The sequence below is a fragment of the Brachyhypopomus gauderio genome, chromosome 16, assembly GCF_052324685.1.
Source record: "Brachyhypopomus gauderio isolate BG-103 chromosome 16, BGAUD_0.2, whole genome shotgun sequence".
NCBI classification, from domain to species: Eukaryota; Metazoa; Chordata; class Actinopteri; order Gymnotiformes; family Hypopomidae; genus Brachyhypopomus; species Brachyhypopomus gauderio.
In genome coordinates, this window is record NC_135226.1 from 13,524,462 (window position 1) to 13,543,385 (window position 18,924).

An 18,924-nucleotide genomic window follows, 5' to 3' on the forward strand; every position below is an offset into this window, starting at 1 on the left:
GAGTTCTTAGAGTGTGTGTGTGTGTGTGTGTGTGTGTGTGTGTGTTTAGGAAGTGGAGTACACACTGGGTGAGGAGTCTGTGAAGACCATCTGCAGTAAGAAGGCCCAGAGCCCAGAGCAGCTCTCCAAACAGCTCGATCAGCTGCTGGAAGACAAAGCTGACAACGAGCGCATATACAACTGGGTGGAGGTACTGCGGCACCGTGTGTCTGTCTGCACACCTGTCTGTCTCTCCGTGCTCATGCCGATATTAAGCACTGTCCCCTTCAGAATGACCTCATTACTGTCTGTCAGTAGAAATTAAAGTCCAGAATATTAACCTTTGACTGTCCTTTGCTACTAGTGACAGTGACAAAAAATCTGGTGTGGTAGCATTCACTGACTAGGTAGTACATTTCATGTATGTCTCATCACTGACCTTATGTTGACCTTTGACCTTTGTGCCTCGGGCAGGCGAACCTGGATGAACACCAGGCGACATCCGACGCTTTTGTGAGAGTGCTGATGACCTCCGTCTGCCGGTCGGCCATTATCTGTGAGTTACCTTTGACCTTTAACCTGTGAAACACTGGACAAATTGCAGTAAGGTTCAGCAGGTCATCTGACGACAGACTCCAGCGTCGGTGTGGTGGTCTCCTAGTTATACACGTGTGGTTCCATATCAAACACCACTAACGTTTCCAAACTCGAGACGGTCTCCAAAAATGGCCTTAAACCTGCAAAAGACTTTATGTATGCAAGTTCTGAACATTTTAGTCAGCTTTTGACATAAGGAGGCATTACCACTTTAATTCTACTCTTCTTATATGGCAATTAGTCATGACTTTGTCATTTATTTTTATGATTTATATGAATGATTTATAATAAATTATGATTTTCTACAGGCCTCCTGTGATTCCAAACACACTCTTGACTACTTGTAATTGTGTGAAAGAGAGTGAATGGCCATGTGGGTTACAGTCACACACACACTCTGAAGCATGTGTGTAGGAGCGTATATGTTAAAGTGTGTGTGTGTCTGTGTGTCTGTGTGTCTGTGTGTCTGTGTGTCTGTGTGTCTGTGTGTGTGTGTGTGTGTGTGTGTGTGTGTGTGTGTGCTCACGTGCAGGTGAGAACCCGTATAAGATGGACTCTAAGGAGATTTCCCAGAGGGCCAAGCTGCTGCAGCGCTATATTAAGGATGAACACAAGGAGCTCCAGGCTCTTTATGCCCTTCAGAGCGTAATGGTGCAAATGGAGCAGCCACCCAGTAAGTGTGTGTGTGTGTGTGTGTGTGTGTGTGTGTGTGTGTGTGTGTGTGTACGCTCCTGTTAAAGGTTGTTTGTCTTACTTTATTGTTTCAGTGAAAAGCAGAATTTGTCTTAATAAGGATGCTTTTTGTTAAATGTATAAATGTACTTTATACAATATAAATGTATTTTATGTTAATTGCATTCTTGGGTTTATGAAACCTACTATAAAAATTCTTCTTATTATTAAATGTCTCTGCCTATCTCCTGTCGCACCCCACCCCCCACCCCCGCGTGTAGATTTACTGCGGATGTTTTTTGACGTACTCTATGATGAAGATGTCATTAAGGAGGAGGGCTTCTATAAGTGGGAGTCTAGCAAAGACCCAGCAGAACAACAGGGCAAGGGTGTCGCTCTGAAGTCAGTCACCGCCTTCTTCACCTGGCTACGGGAGGCTGAGGACGAATCAGACAACAGCTAGATTTCTATCGACGCCCACCAGAGGGAATTTAAATCTCTCAATTGGAAAGCGAATCCTCCTGAGGGGAAAAGTATTTGAAAAGAGGATAAAAGAGCGATTATTCTATGGATCACAATATCAACTGTCTTGTTTTGTTTTGTTTAATGCTACAGAATGTTTTTTGAACTGAAACAATAACACAATTTCAACATGGAGGATAAGAAGCCTTATATGCTGCAGGAGGCCTCGTTCCATTTAGCTGCTTTTCTACATGAACTTCCTTCGGTTGCCATGGGGACACCTTTGACATCGCCCTGACGTCACTTAGTGGAATGCTTTCTTTATGATGTCACAATGGTGGTGAAGAACTTCCTGTCCACTCTGGCTGTGGAAAGCTGCTCAGTTATTTTTTTTTTTTGTTGTTGTTTCTGTTTGTTTTTAAATCCTTCATGCGTTACGTTGGACACTCATGGTTGAATGGGTGGTGTGTGGTACACAAAAACACTTTACACAGGGGAGCAGTAGCTGGTCTGGTTTTGCAGTTTCTCCTCTGCTTCCCTTCCCCAGTGTTAAGAGAAAAGAAATGGTGTGAAGTTATTCCCCACTCTCCACTTTTTTGGTCTTTTGTTTGACTACCCAGTAAAAAAAAAAAAGGCCATCTGTTGTGCATTCTGGAGCTACAGTTGGACAGTTCATACCTGTAGGCAGGGGGAGAACTGCTTCCTGTGAGCTTAGTGTTGCAGAAGGGGATGGTTGGGACATGACCTTATGACCTTTGACTCCTATGCTGCTGCTGAGGGCGCAGGCTTACACTGCCGCTACCCCCAAAACTGGTTTCACCTCCACTTAAGAAAAAAGACAAAAAAAAGAGACATGACTGAATGAAGGCTAGAGGGGAAAAAAGGGTTGCTCATCCCACTCTGTCGTGCATTTTATAAAGAGAAATCATTATTAAAACTTGAAAATATTTAGAGATCAACTAAAAAAAATGACAAAAGTGTTAAAATAATTCAAGCCAAAAGAAAATTGAAAGAATGAAGCAGTAGGAATCCTAAAGGCCTTTTCTGCTACCTGCAGTAGAAATGCATTTCAGGATAGTCCTGTAAATAAAGTTAAGCTTTTTGTTTTTGTTTATTTTTGTTTCATTTTTCAATAATAAAGTGCTAACTTTCAACGCCGTGTCCTCTCCCCCTCCCCCTCCCCTCTGATGGTCTCCTGTATTTCTGTTCTGTTGAGTCCCTGTGGTTTCGCTGTGTGGCTTGGATCTTCCTCCTGAAGTTTACTGACTTAAAACTTTTGTAAATAGATTTTGTTTTCTTTTTCTTTTTTTTTTGCTTTACTTTATTAAATATTTAATTAAGAGAAATTAATTCCTCTTTTCACATCTGAAACTGGAAAAGATAATAAAGAATGTTACCAAAAAATCAAACAACAAAAAGCAGGTGTTCATAATGGTACTGAGATGAGATGTTAAGAGAATGGAGAGATGCTAAGGTCTCCCCACCTTCTCCTCCCTCTCTACATGTTCCGTTACCTCTGCCCTTTTCTTTTACACACACTTTCCCTCTCTCGCACGCACACACACACACAAACACACACACCCTGAAAACCGCAGATGCAGGTATGCATAGCCATGGACTACTGAAGCACCAGAGACAAACCCCAGGCTCGAATCTTTGCATGTGTGTGTCTGCATAAAGTAAAACTGATGGATTTGTATTTATATTTTCAAAGCACAAATGGACCCAGGCAACTTGGGTGTTTAATGTATTTTTTTTATTTCCTAATGAAGTCTACTGATTTCAGTAAAAAATACTTGATAATACAAATAAAACAGTATACAAATCAGGGGGAAAAAAGACAAACAAACAAAAAAAACCTAGATCATTAGTTGTATGTTTTTGATCTGAAATGTAAATCAGACAATACCAAATAGTATAATAACTAGTGGTAAACTCATGAGATTTTAGGTACTTGCTGCTCTGATGTCCCAAACCAATGGTACATGAACTTAGAAAGCCTTATAATAATTTTTTAGTAATAACATTATTTAATTATAACGAATTGCAGTATAAAAAACATTAAATTGTGCCCAATTCCCATGCATCCCCTTTCATCCTTTACCGCCCTAACCTTCCATGACATCCCACCATGATCTCTATGGCAACATCAACACTCCCATCCCCTCCAGTGGTAACACGTCCGTTCCTCCTTCCTTCCGTCACTGGTCGTCAGGCTCGGCGCGGTGGCTCGGGCCGCTCTCGTCCCCCAGCAGGTGGGTGAGCTCCGTGGCCTCTGGCGTGTCCGTAACCCTGCGACTGCCCCGGTTGTCTCGGAAGGAGGTCAGTGGGGGGTGTGTTGTGATCTCATGCACCTTCACCACTCCTTCTATGGCCTTGTACAGCTACAAGATAACACAATGGACCCCGTGAGGCCAGACCGTGGTACAGTCCTATAGCTGCTTTTTAAGGTTTTAAGTGCAGATGTTCAGTTCGGTTGGGCTAAAAGTTGTTGCTAGTCTACAGGATGTTCTAGTTAAAAAATATAACTTCGTAAAACACCTTAACCAAAACTAATGTGTCTTTATAAGTACAGACAGGTGATGCAACTTTTCACATCACATACAAAATGGCTCCCATATATTTTTTTAACTAGTAAATCATTACAGTGCATTAAAAGGGACCAGGGATTGGCAAACCATTCTAGGGAGAATGATTGTCTTGTCTTATAACAGCGTTTCTTCTATTAAGTTTTGATTATTACCCACACCCATGCATGTGTAGTTGACTTCTGAAATCTCACCTCTTGACGAGTCACAAGTCCAACAAGTTGCCCAACACTGGTGACATAAGCCTGATCCAAACCCATCATGGAGAAGATATTGATCACCTGAACATCAGAAGGATTAGAGGGATGAAGAAAGTGTATGAGAGAGATAAAGCAACATGGTGTAAGTTGTAAAAAGGAACCATCATTTTATTACACCAATATATACACACCTTCGGCAATGACGTGTGTTCCATAAGTTGAATGGAGGCGGGGTCTATCTTGCAGTTGTTGAAGTTGATCTGCTCATCGAGTTGTTGCTCCTCCCACTCAACGGTTTGCACCTAGTGACAGAGTGACGGGAGGCGTGGTCAACAAAACAAAATGGTGTTCCTGTATGATCACTGTTGGGTTTTTATTTTTGTCACTCTCAAGAAAAACTGGATCTTGTTTTGTGGTATGGCTGTGTGTGCCTTCTATCGTGCAAAGTGTGTGTGTGCCCGCGCACTCATGTTTATTGGTTCCTTCAGTTCTTTGCACCAGACAGATCAATGTGTGTATACAGTTTGCATTGTGCTGTTACCCCTTTAGTAGTCAAGGTGTCTTTCTCATCGATGTCAACCTAGACAAAGATAAAAAACAGACCAACATTTACACTGAAGTCTAAAACAACATCTATAACAACTATGGCCTGGGAACAAAGGCTGGGACTGTGGGAGGTGAACATTTGCACAGTGAAGACTCTAGGCCATGCCAACGCGGTGCCTTTACCTCTACGACTGCTGCAGAATCAGCACAGGCCAGGCTCTTCAGGGGCACCTGGGAATCTTGGGAACCTGGGGGTGAAGGTTGAAGAACAGAGGTGAAGTGTTTTGTAAACGAGTTACGTTAGCTACAGGACGGCCATTATCCAGAGGCATCTTAGATGGACCCACAATCCAGCTAAGATATGATTTCTCAACCCACACCTTGGTACCCAATAGACAGTCCAATCTTCTCATTTTTGTTTTGTTCATCTATTCTATCTCCCTCCATTAACCAACAGATTAAAAACACCTGCTGCACTCATGTACTCCTGAGGGTTGGGTTGGGAAACCCTGTGCTAGCAGACTATAGTTCAGTGCTAGCAGAGTTCCTCTATGCAAAGCAGACCATAAATAAGCACATGTAGAAAGGAAGTTGTATAAAATTATGATTATCTTCCACACGATCCTTGCTGCCGAGATCCCATGCCCTCCTGCTTGAGATCTGCATTCCTGCGAACTCCGATCTAAAACTCTTGGCCCAGCTAGGCAAGGTGTGCACGAGCACCACAGTAGATCGTTAATTCAGCAAGTGTAACACAGCAGATCTCCAGGAACAGGACCTCGAACTGTGGATGTCGTACAGGGAGAAACCTCGGATAGACGGGGGAAGCCATGGGCCTCGGGGAAACACCAGGGGGACTGTAAAAGTGATCGGAAAAGAGGCTTACCAACAGGGTGAAGAGCACACCAGCCACCCCAGCTACAAGCCCATATCCACCTTTCAGTGGAGACTGTGGATCTGACATCTGCCATCTGTAGCCGTCTGGAGATCCATCAGGACAAGCATGCTCAACCTCGACAGTGCTGAGCAATGTTGTCTTTTCATTTAGTCTGTCGGTAGCAGTGATCATTAAATCACCTGACACTCATTCTGGTGAGGAGTACTGCGTAAATTGAAGGTGTAGATAGTTATCTAAGAAGCCAATTTACCTAAAATGGACTGATTTAAACTAAGAATATTCTGAAAATTCTATCAGCAGGATCAAAGTTCAGTGATGTGTTTGTGTGCATGTGTGCGCGTGCAGTCGTGTTTGTATTTGATGCTATCTCTCAATCTCTACCTCTTTCCTTTTTGTGTGGTTTGGTACTAAATGAGGGTTTGTCTGAAGAATCCTGAAAAACACACATACACATGCTTTTTGGGAGTGTTGGGGATTAGGGATCGAGCTGAAGGAGTTCAGTTTACCAACAGCACCATTTTGCCTTCGGTCTGAAACACCAGTAAGAACAGCGTCTCTATGGCGCAGAGTAGCTCAGACTTTGACAACAAATGGATGTTTCTCTACGATTGTAAGGGATCAGTACATAAAGTACATTAGATGCAGGACTGTAGATCTTTCTCGTTGGATAAGTACTGTCCTGCATGGACACAGGATAAGCATTGGTTCAGTTATTGTCTATTTAAGTGAAAAAATCGACCTGAAAAAAACCACAGAGAAATGTTAGTTGCATACTCATTTGTACGATGGGTATATTCATTGCATTGTGATATGAATATCAAATGCTCAAAAATAAATAGGCGACTTAAAATGCAGTCTCCCAGGCATACGGATTTGCATATTGGTACAGTCACTTGTCCATCACAAAGCCCCTCCCCTTGACCCAGGCCTGACCTCTTGACTGACTTTTTGGCTCTCATCTTCACCGCTGTCTGTGCTTGTCTGCTTTCCGAGCTCCTTCACCCGTGGGTGGCTGAGCTGTTGGGCCAGCAGCGACTCCAACTGGGGACGCTCGACCGAGCCCAGCAAGATCATGGACTCTGAAGACGACAGGGAGACACAGAGGCTGAACGTTGGGAGTAAACCAAGTCAGCCACCAATACCCCCCACACTGCTATGCTTCAGCTGTGAGCACAGACCATGCCTTTGATGCTGGTTGGAGAAGAGGATTGTGGAACTGTAGGAGGGGGAGGGGCTGGAGTTGTGGGCGGGCTCTGTGGATGTGAGAGGAGGGGGAGGGGCTGGAGTTGTGGGCGGGCTCTGGGTGTGAGAGGAGGGGGAGGGGCTGGAGTTGTGGGCGGGCTCTGTGGATGTGAGAGGTGGGGGAGGGGCTGGAGTTGTGGGCGGGCTCTGTGGATGTGAGAGGAGGGGGAGGGGCTGGAGTTGTGTGCGGGCTCTGTGGATGTGAGAGGAGGGGGAGGGGCTGGAGTTGTGGGCGGGCTCTGTGGATGTGAGAGGAGGGGGAGGGGGCGGAGTTGTAGGCGGACTCTGTGGATGTGATAATTGAGGCAGGGTGGAAAATTGATCACAGAAAAAATTTCTCATCTCAGTTTGAGGGGTTTAAATGAGGAGGAGAAAGCGCTTCAGGTGTAGTTTTTCTCTCCAGTGTTTTATATTCATGATTCCCATGTGTACCTGTGGACTTCACCAGAGGGAATGTTTTGAGGTTGTCTGTGAGCAGCAGATCGCGCAGGTATCTGTAAGTGGATCTTAGATTCAGGTATCTCAGGTCTTTCAACATGAAGTCCTTAACCTGGACATTTGACTTCCTACAGAGGAACACAGTGAGAGACAGAATGTTATGAAAAAGTAAAAGAGGCAAATTATACTTGTGTAAGAGTTTGAGTGTGTGTCACACAACATCCATCACACCAAACACACAAATGTTGTCTGCCATGATTTGACACAGTTCCTTGCCCAATACACACATTGGAACACATTCAGTTACTAGCTGTAGTGGTGTAGTTTACACTCTCGGTGTAGTGGTGTATCAGAGAGAGTGTGTGTAGGGCTGTAGGAGGGGCGTGTGGTGCTCACGGTGGGTGGTCCCAGCTCAGCTCTGACGGGTAAGGCAGTTTCCTGATGCGTATGAGGGTTTCATATAGCGATGGCTGGAGACTCTGGGACACCATGTTGGCCACAAAGACACAGAAGATTGTGGGGAAAATATAGCTGATCTGACCGGTCAGCTCAAACACAATCATAGCCGTGGAGATGGTGTGAGTGCTCGCCCCGGACATCGCGGCTGCGCCTACACACACACACACACACATACACACACACACACACACACACACACACACCAGCACAACAGGCAGAAAATGTGGTCATTTTTTGACTGATGTTTGGTTCTGTGCTTCTGAGATTAAGATGCACAAGTGGACATTGGAGGATATTTATGTATGTACCTTTATTTGTATGTATATTTATGTATCTTTAGAGGCTGAGAATGGTACTATTGTTTTAATAAATGTTTTATTATCATTTCAGTCCCAATATGTCACACTTGGCAGTAATATTCAGATGCTATAAACGACCTTGATTAACTGGATTGGGTGTGTTAGAGTTGGAAATGCACTGGAATACAATTGGCTTAGATGGTGATGTTTTTCATTACATTTTGATGAGTGCTGTGTTTCTAAAAAGCCCGCTGTGGTGACCAGCCAGGTAGTTCAGAGGCTGTTTTTATCTTACCTGCTACAGCATAGCTTCCTGGTACCACAGCGTAGGTGGTGGCATTCGCATGGACTCCAGGAGGTATGACAACAGCTGTGACTTCACCCACCAGCCGTCCCAGGCCGGCTCCTGATGACACAGTGACACACACCTATTTAGGTTTGGGTTTGTTAACTTCTCTTTCTCACTATTGCAGAAACACACACACACACACACACACACACACACACACACACACACACACACACACACACATTCATACTTACCGATGACGAAAGCCGGCACGAAAGCACCACAAGGCACAGGCATAGAGATTGCTACGGCTGACATGAAGAACTAGAAGAAAGTGAGACACAGTGTTGATAAGACAGGTGTGTGTGTCCGTGTCCTGACATTAACATGGCTGACAATAGGTATGATGATGATGATGATGATAATGATGATGATGATGATGATGATAAAGAGGTGGGGGGTTAGGCTGACCTTCATGACAACGGAGATGGTGAGGGTGACGAAGACGCTAACGTAAGGGTGTTTCCAGGCAACGGAGTGGTCTGAGTGGTCAAAATGATCTTCTGTGAGGTGTGTGGACCATGTGTAGTTGTCAAAGAAAGCCTCTAATGTCTCCCTCTGTGTCAGCTGTGCAGACACAACGTGACATGAGATGGAGACTAAAATACAGGGTGTGTTTATACTGTCTCTTAAAACAACCTGAAAAGCAGGTTGTTTACATCACTAGAGTTGTGTACAGGTATGTGTGTGTGTGTGTGTGTGTGTGTGTGTGTTTGTATGTGTGTTTTACCTCGCCTGCCATGAACTGTCCAAATCCAGGAGGAAATGTCAGAGTGGCAATCACAAATGTAACTAAAGCAGGATACACCAAACGCCTACACACACACACACACACACACACACACACACACACACACACACACACACACACACACACACACACACACACACACACACACATTCCAGAACAGATTATATGCATTCAGGAAAGACATCCAATCACATTCTCTTGCTTTCTCTATCCTACCTTCTTTTTTGTCTTCTTATCATTTTATCACTGTTTCAGACACACACTCTCATCCTGTCACTCATTCTGCACACCCACACACACATACACACACACACACACACGTGCGCACAACAGAAGATGGCCTGTAACATTTTAGATCACACACATAAATGAAGTACAACACTCACGTCTTGGCGAGGAATTTGGCAAACCGCGATTGGCCTCTTATGAAGCGAACCATGGTGCCAGTGAGGAAGACGAGGAACGCACTCGCAAGTCCACTCAGTACCCTACAGATAGAGAGGGAGGAAGAAGAGAGGGAACAGAGAGGGAGGAAGAAGAGAGGGAATAGAGGGAAGATGGGAAGAGGAGGCAGGAGTGCCGGAGGAGGTATGAAGCAGAGTGGGGGGGGCAACTCAGTGTTTCTTTCAAAGATAAACCGTATTTAAACGTCCTCAGTTCTGACGAACCACACTCCAACCACACTCCAACCACACTCCAACCACACACCAACCACACTCCAACAAAACAGGAAGATCACAAAGCTCGATTATCCATCTGACACTTGTAAACAATCCCACTTTACAGGAAATGGACCAACACGTGATTCAAGAAGCAGAGTCTTCAGAGCATTTTCAGCACTGCAAACTTCAACGTAAAGACTCAGAGCTCATACCCGAGGATGCAGAAGGAGAGCAGTTCTGAGAGCTCGTAGGGGAATTCCAAACGGTAATTCGTGTGGAACAGAGGAGTGATGGTTTCTGTGGAGAAGAATGAAGTTATTATTATTATATATAATAATATAAATAAATAAATATTAATAATAATATTTATTACTATATTATTACTTATTCAGCCCTTCGTCTTATTATTGTTTTTTTTGTCGTTGTTATTGAATGCATTATAGGAAAGGGCATCCCATGACATCTCAATATATCTGATCATTTTACTTCAAGTCTTGTGATGAATGTGAGCAGAAAAGTCCTGGGCGCTGCTTCGGGAAGGGGGGGGGGCTGCTAACAAGCTCTTTGGACTTGACACCATACAACTCTCAATATACAGTTCTCTCTCCCTGCACCATCTTTCTCTCTCTCTCTCTCTCTCTCTCTCTCTCTCTCTCTCTCTCTCTCTCTCTCTCACACACACACACACACACCCACCAAATTGTCCACTCCACACTGGTAGTAGTCTGAAGACGAAGGCACTGATGGTAGCAGCAAAGTATCCTTTCCAGTAGTTTTTCACCATTAAGAAAGACGAGGCGACCTCGATACTGTAGAGCAGACCTGAAACATACACACACACACACACACACACACACACACATTGTAAAGAAGGTTAGGAACAGCAGCCTCACCCAGTTTCACACATAAGCTCTCTGCCCTCTCCCTCTCCCTGGTGGTGTGTACCCTGTATTCCACACCTTTTATATGCCCCTCACACATCCACCTGGGCCACTCAGCAGGGGTTCATCCCGGCCTCCACCGGCCTCCACCCCATCCTGACAGGCACACTCTCCATGCCCGTAATGTCACTTCTGACACCATTTGTAGCGATACACACGTTCACATTCAAGCGCTACACCCCACTCCACGAACCGCAGCACAGGTCAGCACTTCTCTGTTCTAACCGGCTTTATTCACACATGTGGCTCTGTGAATGTCAGGTGTGTTGGAGCAGGACACACGCTAATGTGAGCAGGGCAAGGGGCCCATCACAAGGTCCATCTCCTCACCTCCCACAGGGGAGCCGAAGCAGGCGGCGATACCCACAGCACTGCCGATCACCAGTAACTCTGGAGTCAGAGAATCACGCTGGAACACAAACGTGACCAAGGTTATCAACCTGACACGTCAGACAACACGCCGGACCAGAAGAGGTCAGTCGTTCTGTATCTTAATCAGATGCCATGAGTCAGTAAACCCCGAAGCAACTGTTACACTGGGACAGTAAATAAGGGTTATGGATAAATGAGGATTAGACATATATAATATACATAAATGATATATAACATATAGTACAAGCTTAAATGAAAGGTTTTACAGGTGTATTTGTGGCTGATTGTTTTGTTTATTGTTGTGATTTAAAGGTACCTCCTTCACACCACCGAGGAATGTGGCAAGTCGGTTCAGCTGGACGGCACAAATACCTCCGATGTGCACGAAGGGACTCTGGGAAGAGACAAACAAACAATAAATATTCAAAGTGATAGAGCAGGGGTTAACGGAGGAACCAAAGAGAGTCTCTGTGTCAGTGTGTGTGTGTGTGTGTGTGTGTGTGTGTGTGTGTGTGTGTGTGTGTGTCTACCTCCTTCCCTAGTGGCATCCCACTGCCTAAGGCACAGGTGAGACCAACTAGTTTGGCTACTAGGGTGTTCAGGCTGAGATGATCTTTGACCATGCCTCCTTTTACGATCGTCTTTATCTCTGGGATTCCAGATCCTGTCAGGGTTGGATCACAGCTCATTAAGATCCGATATACGCAGTTCACTCATATTTAGTGTGTGTGTATGTGTCTGTGTGTGAGTATGTGTGTGAGTTCACCTGCAGCCTGTGGTCCTACGAGGTAGGTGAATCCTGCCGAGAAGCAGATGAGTAGCACAGGGATGGACACCCAGGCCAGGTACTGCAGGAACACGTTACTGTGTGCTACCTCAAACAGCCACAAGGTCGCTAGAGACAGAGAGAGACATTTCATTCATTAGGAACAGTGGTTTTCACCTTAGGGCTCATGGGCCCCCAGTGGGCTGCAGTGGTACCACTAGGGCAGGGGTGGCCAACCCGTCATAGACCAAGAGCCACTTTTCTTACTGTGTTACGGCAAAGAGCCACATCGTACATGGGCGAGTGTAATCTGTTGAGCGGGGGGGGGGGGGGGGATTGGGGGGGGGGCCAACTCGCGAGCCGCGGGTTGGCCACCCCTGCACTAGGGGGATGTGGGTCAAAAGTTTCTTTCTTTTTTAATTTTGCAAAGTAAAAATCCTTCCACTATATATATATTTCAACAAACTTAATTTTGGATGTTACAGATATTATGTTAATTATTTGTAAAAAATAAAACACTATTTGTAAGCTGGTCCTGTGTATTAGCATAGTAATATGTTAATGTTATGTTAATTACTGCAAGTCTGGGTGAAAGAGAGAGAGAGAGAGAGAGGGGGGGGGTGATAAAAAGATTCCAAGGTTTTTTGATTCTGTGGATGGAGAAGATGGGAGGCAATTGGTTTCACTCACACACACACACACACACACACACACACACACTCACTATGCAGGCCCAGCTCAATGCCGTACTCCATGGCCCAGCTGAGGAAGGCTGTGATGACGGCCAGCAGAACGAGGATCATCCAGTCCTCCATTACATGCAGCGCCAGGAACTTCTCTCCTTGTGGGCTGAGGACTGAGGTGATGAATACACACACACACACACACACACACACACACGCACGCACGCACACACACACACACACAACCATGATGTTAAACGTGAGTGATGTCATAACCCTAACAGACTGCAGAGAAACCATCAATCATGGATTTCAATTTACTTTCAATTTTGAAAGTGTATTGCAAGTTTTAGAGGATCTTTCCCATCGTTGTTTCTTCATCTAGAGACGCTGCACTACTAAACATACAAACAATGAAGCAGAAATGAACCACAATGAAGAGTTTGTAAAAAGAAACAATAAAGTCATAGCAATATCAGTGACTATGCAACCATCTGGCCAGGAAGTATGCACAGTAACACACACACACACACACACATGGATTCATTCACTAAACATATACACAGATGCACACATACATACATAACAAGACACATGCATACACCAATATCAGTGCATACACAGATACACAGATTTACACATTTAGAAAGACATACACACAAAAATACAAACTGATAGTTGTTGACAACAACAGTGGGATTTACAGACAGTGTCCTGCTGCTAATCTCTTATATGCCTCCCCTGGCCCCAAAACAGTCACAGATCCTGAGAGAGTTCAGAGCCGCGTGTGAGAGCATGTACGTGAGACCACAATGTGAGACCAGCCCGACGCCCTGAGCAGCTGTCTGAGACCACGGACGTGTCACTATAGAAACACTCTGAAATATCAAACAAGCTCATAAGCCGTCATGTTCTCTGTGCCTACAACTGCTTTTTGCGATTGCAGCTTTTGTCAAAGTGTCAAATTTTCCAACTGCAAAAAGTCTAGCATGTCTGACGACCAATCCTGATTGAAATAACAGGATTCGGGAACCTTTCCAGCTCCCTGCAGGTGCACAGGGAATATCACACTTCTGCAACACGGTCGTTTATGGACTAGGGTAGAAATGATTATCCAGAGGATCTTACTCCAGAGCTGCCGGACAACCAAGCCTTGATGATACCAGCACCACGATCTACCTGCTCCTACAGGTGAAATACAGGTGTGACACAGCACCGTAGCAACAGGAGGAGTGTCCACAGGAACTCATCACTCATTGACAAACAAGACGAGCATGCGCACACTGCAGCATAAGCCTTAATCTTAATCTGGATTTAGGTGTGGGAGCACTGTCGGCTGGCCCTGGTACTGGGGTGTTGTGTAGTGAGTAGTGCAAGGTGTTAAGAATCTGTGACATCTGAGGAAATAATGCCACTGTTCAGGAAATAATGCCACTGTTCAGGAAATAATGCCACTGCTCAGGACGTTTAGGATCTGATTTTCATGGATGCCTATGATAATCTGGAATAAGGATTAAGAAAAGTACATTTCCACAGCAGTAATTATCAGTTGGATCTGGTCAAAGTCAGCACAGCACTGACATTCTGAAGCTTCTGCGATTACTCACATCTGAACTTGTTCCTGCCGAACCTGCCGGGGGGGGATTTGTTCTGTTCTGTTCCAACCTTTTTGAGTTGGCCCTCATCCTCTGGGTCATCCGTGTAACACACAGACATCTGTTGAACAGCAAGAAGGTTAGAATCCATGGAAACACGTGCACACACACACACACACACACACACACACACGTCTGCCACACAAATCACATATCCACATGCAAATGCATACACACTGTGCACTCTGCTACTGTAGCTAAATATTACAGTAACCAGAAGAAGGTCATTATGCATCTTGTTTTTTTTTCTTTGTTTCATTGATTCCTTCATTCTTCTTCTTTGTGCATGACGTGCACAATTCTTAGTAGGAAGTGAATATTAAGTCCACTGATCTTCCTTTCACTCCTGTTCCTTGAACTGTTAGTGGTGACAGCAAGTGGAGTTTCTATATGAGTTTCTATATATATATATATATATATATATATATATATATATATATATATATATATATATATATATATATATATATATATATATTGCTGCCTAAAGTCTGTTCTGTTCAGAACCACAACACAGGAAAGAAAAATAGTCTTTACAGTACGATAGCCACTGGAGCACCAGTTATCTATTCTAATGCATCTTAACAGGTGTAATGTTCAGTTGACAGTTTGAGAGCACTGAAAATAAGTCGATAAACACCAAACTAGGTATTCAGAGCAGAAATTAGGATCCACCAGAGATTACAGATTAGGCAGATAGATGCTTCTCTAAAAAGTCTGTATGGACATTTAAATCTCCATACCTGCACTTCCACAAACACACACACATACACACACACACACACACACACACACACACACACACACACACACACACACACACACACACACACACACAAACCTCGTGAGAAAATGTTTACAATCAACACAGTACTTGATGGGTAGTGGAATAGGTGGAAGATATACAGGACAGGCAATTCAAGGCAATGCATTTTTTATTTTAACTGATTAATATATGGAAAGGTTTTTTACTTGTATATATTACATGGTGCTGTAACATAATGTAGCTGAGAAAACCTTTCACAAATTCCAACAAATATTGAGCAGGCAACAGGTTATTAGTTTGAACAATGATTTAAAAAACCTATTAAAAATGTAAACAAATAAATAAAATTTACATTTAGTATATAATCAATCACACATCACATTACCACCTTGAAAAAAAAAACTTTAAATAAAAATGAATAATTATAAATGATCAATTGTAATCTCCCCTCATCCCATAACTGCACAATATCTACAACCCTGTGGTGTTAGGACCGAGCACGGAGATGGAGGCAGTGACTCACCAGGGGTTGACACTGCTGCGCGCCTTTATCTCCCGCCTCTCCGGTCATGGCTGCGGAAGCGTCTCACCTCCCACTGCGACCGCGGTGTGTGAGCGGTCAGTGGTGGTGCGGCATTTTATACGGCCACATTCATTTGGTCCAGCGCGACCGAGGCGGGACTACAAACACAGCACAAGACTCGCCCTATTTTTCCACTACGATGAACTTTGACTTCTCCAAGAAAAAGAGTGACTGTGTGATTTGAAGGTTTTGAAGCCTCCGGCGCCACTTCTGTGTCTGTAAGTTACACTTTAAAATACTCTGCTTTGCTTTGTAAGTTTAATTAGTATAGAATGAGTATAGAATATAATAGAAACGGCGGATAGAAACACCGTCTTGAGTTGTTTAGCTGACATTTTCCCTCCAATAATTAAATATAAAAGTAGTTTGTTGTTTGATTATTTTAATGAGAGCTTCTATAGGCACGTCGTGACTGTGAAGACAGTAATGCAGATTAGGAGCGTGATTTAATTCCAAATAGCTGAGGTTTAGAATAGGTGAGATTTAAAGTTATGTGTTATAGATCCAAATAACCCAGGACATCTCAGCAGAGCACCTGCAACCTTCAGTAAAACTGAACGCTTGCGATTAAAGTTGTCTTTTATGCCTAGAAAACAAACTAACAAATAAATAAGCAGGCAGACAGGCAACCAGTCACTAATTAACCAACGGGGAGTGTTTAAATTCAAATGACAAAGTTTCATCCTACATTTTAATACAATGACCCAATATGAACAATCTCTTTTTGGACTAGGACACAGCTGGACTTGGACATGGACATAGCAGCATAGTCTTCCATTGTCTTCAGCCTACCCGTCCATCATGGCAGGACAGAGGTGTTTCTGTCTCCGTCCCCTCTGTCCCCTCTCAGTGTGCTGCATCACATTGTTCAGACAGCAGCTCATAAAATACACTAATACATATTACACCATTCAGACATCAGTAACATAGTCCACACATTCATGGTTTGGTAGCTGTTTGTAAGTTAGACAATTAACACTTTAATCAACTTTGAATGTTATAAGCACAGGCCTGAATTAGCCTGATAGCCTGCAGTGTGTACGTTATGCATTTTAATAACCTATAAAGCATTCTTGCTTGCTTTGTGCGTAATAAAAAAAGAAAGTGACACTTAACTACAGATTCACCAATTACACTATGAAGAGCTTTTAACACCGTGTCAAATCTGTTGCAGAGAACCCACGTGTTAGATGTGTAGAACACAGTTTTCTTCACAGCCAGAAACTGGTGGATTTTAGCATCCTTGCTCCTTAAGTTTAGGCTAAAGCTAAAGCTTATTGTGAGTGGATGTAAAAGGTTGTGTCTGTGTTAACTGCAAAGCGACCTTGGGTATATTGAAAGGCGCTATATATAATAATAATATGTAAATTCAGTCCTTCATTCCTAAAGATACCATTTGAAGCATACATAAAAAATACAACTAAGCCATTAAAAACAGACGCTAAAGCAATCTTGCAAAAATGTTGTGTAATGTTGTGAAATGATTGTGCTGACAACATAGCCAGGTCATAAATGACCATATTATATTTCATCATATATACGTTCATCAGAGGAATAAGTACATTCTGTTCTACCAGCATTTACGTTCTCCTGACTGATTGGTTAAAAGTCATGTTTTGTGTGAGCCCATGTATAAGAGCTTTTCTGCTAGGACAAGTTCTGGTAAATAAATTCTTAGTAAAATTTTGCATTAATTAAATGATTACACTGGACACAGTTGCCAAAATCTAACTTTTCAGCATTCTTTTGATACTATAATCGTGATCCACTTTATTATAAACAATTTGTAGAGTTTGGAATGGTAAAAATAGCACAAACTGGCATCCTTTAAAATCCTTTTAACACTAGCTGTCCCAGCATTTTATTTCCAAACTTTTTTTTGACTACTGTGCTGTGACAGGCTGGGTATTTTTAAGTGACAAGCCAATTTCAAACCAGCAGATTTACTGGACCCTGTAATTTCACACAAACACATTTGTCACGCAAACCTGATTCACGTGCACAACACCCACTACCACGCTACTACCACGCTACTACTACCACACCCACTACCACGCTACTACCACACCCACTACCACACTACTACCACACCCACTACCACGCTACTACCACTCTATTACCACACCTACTACTGCACTACCACCACACCCACTACTACCACACCCACTACCACGCTACTACCACTCTATTACCACACCTACTACTGCACTACCACCACACCCACTACTACCACACCCACTACCACGCTACTACCACTCTATTACCACACCTACTACTGCACTACCACCACACCCACTACTACCACACCCACTACCACACTACTACCACTCTATTACCACACCTACTACTGCACTACCACCACACCCACTACTACCACACTACTACTACCACACCCACTACCACGCTACTACCACTCTATTACCACACCTACTACTGCACTACCACCACACCCACTACTACCACACTACTACTACCACACCCACTACCACGCTACTACCACACCTACTACTGCACTACCACCACACCCTCTACTACCACACCCACCACCACACTACTACAACACTAGTGCCTGTGGTTGGAGACCGAGATAGAGGGTGACTGGTAAATGAAGCGTAGCAACACATGGGCATTAGTCTGTAGACATCCACCAATAAAATGCACATTACAGTAATGTAGGCCAGAGAGTGTTGGTGCAGCTAATGTATGGTGGCCAGGGACTGCACGTTTAGGGAAGAGCCAGATTTCTACGCCTTCTAAGCCCTACTGACGTCAGCATGCCCTGAAAACCCTAGATTCTAAGATATATATATATATCAATATAGCAATATTTTGCTTAGATTTGAAATGCTAATATAAGCAAAAGAAAAAGGTTTAACATAAAATTGAGAGAATTATTAATAGAACTTGGGTGCTTTGGAAACACTTATTTACACAACAGTATGCATTGTTCGCACTTCAGCACTCCTTGATAACAGTGCAGGGAATGATCAGACTATAAATACTCAAGACTGCTGGA

The 18,924-nt window shown here is 43.7% G+C and overlaps 2 protein-coding genes across 5 annotated transcripts in view; one reads left to right on the top strand and one right to left on the bottom strand.

Moving 5' to 3' along the window:
* The window catches only part of eif4g1b (eukaryotic translation initiation factor 4 gamma, 1b), a 42,837-nt gene extending 40,441 nt beyond the window's left edge, over window positions 1–2,396 (top strand). For all 3 annotated transcript variants that reach the window (XM_076976912.1, XM_076976910.1, XM_076976911.1), the window contains 4 exons: window positions 50–190; window positions 454–535; window positions 1,109–1,249; window positions 1,530–2,396. In XM_076976912.1, the coding sequence (XP_076833027.1) occupies window positions 50–190; window positions 454–535; window positions 1,109–1,249; window positions 1,530–1,711 (546 nt within the window). In that variant the 3' untranslated portion in view covers window positions 1,712–2,396. The remainder of the gene's footprint in view (window positions 1–49; window positions 191–453; window positions 536–1,108; window positions 1,250–1,529) is intronic.
* Window positions 2,397–3,479: 1,083 nt separating this feature from the next.
* On the bottom strand, window positions 3,480–15,977 carry LOC143478001 (chloride channel protein 2-like). 2 transcript variants are annotated; one of them, XM_076976914.1, is made up of 23 exons: window positions 15,849–15,977; window positions 14,512–14,620; window positions 12,946–13,077; window positions 12,222–12,350; window positions 11,986–12,119; window positions 11,772–11,849; window positions 11,414–11,492; window positions 10,839–10,964; window positions 10,355–10,439; window positions 9,867–9,968; window positions 9,460–9,544; window positions 9,141–9,296; window positions 8,924–8,993; window positions 8,676–8,786; window positions 8,019–8,232; window positions 7,617–7,750; window positions 6,888–7,021; window positions 6,324–6,375; window positions 5,228–5,292; window positions 5,040–5,078; window positions 4,690–4,800; window positions 4,493–4,579; window positions 3,480–4,094 (listed from the first exon to the last, which is right to left on the bottom strand). In XM_076976914.1, the coding sequence occupies exons 1-23, from the start codon at window positions 15,894–15,896 to the stop codon at window positions 3,912–3,914; spliced, it is 2,463 nt and encodes an 820-aa protein (XP_076833029.1). In that variant the 5' UTR covers window positions 15,897–15,977; the 3' UTR covers window positions 3,480–3,911. The 2 variants fall into 2 exon arrangements, with proteins under 2 accessions (XP_076833029.1, XP_076833028.1); XM_076976913.1 differs by having other exon boundaries at window positions 3,482–4,094; window positions 6,876–7,021.
* Between the last annotated feature and the right edge of the window lie 2,947 nt (window positions 15,978–18,924).

Bases quoted from the DNA above. Each gene is read 5' to 3' on its own strand.
- LOC143478001 (XM_076976913.1), bottom strand. From the start codon at position 15,896: ATGACCGGAGAGGCGGGAGATAAAGGCGCGCAGCAGTGTCAACCCCTG. The intron at 12,351-12,945 runs GTGAGTGTGTGT...CTCTGTCTCTAG, and splicing joins CATTGAGCTGGGCCTGCATA to CGACCTTGTGGCTGTTTGAG. The intron at 10,965-11,413 runs GTGAGGAGATGG...TGTATGTTTCAG, and splicing joins CTTCGGCTCCCCTGTGGGAG to GTCTGCTCTACAGTATCGAG.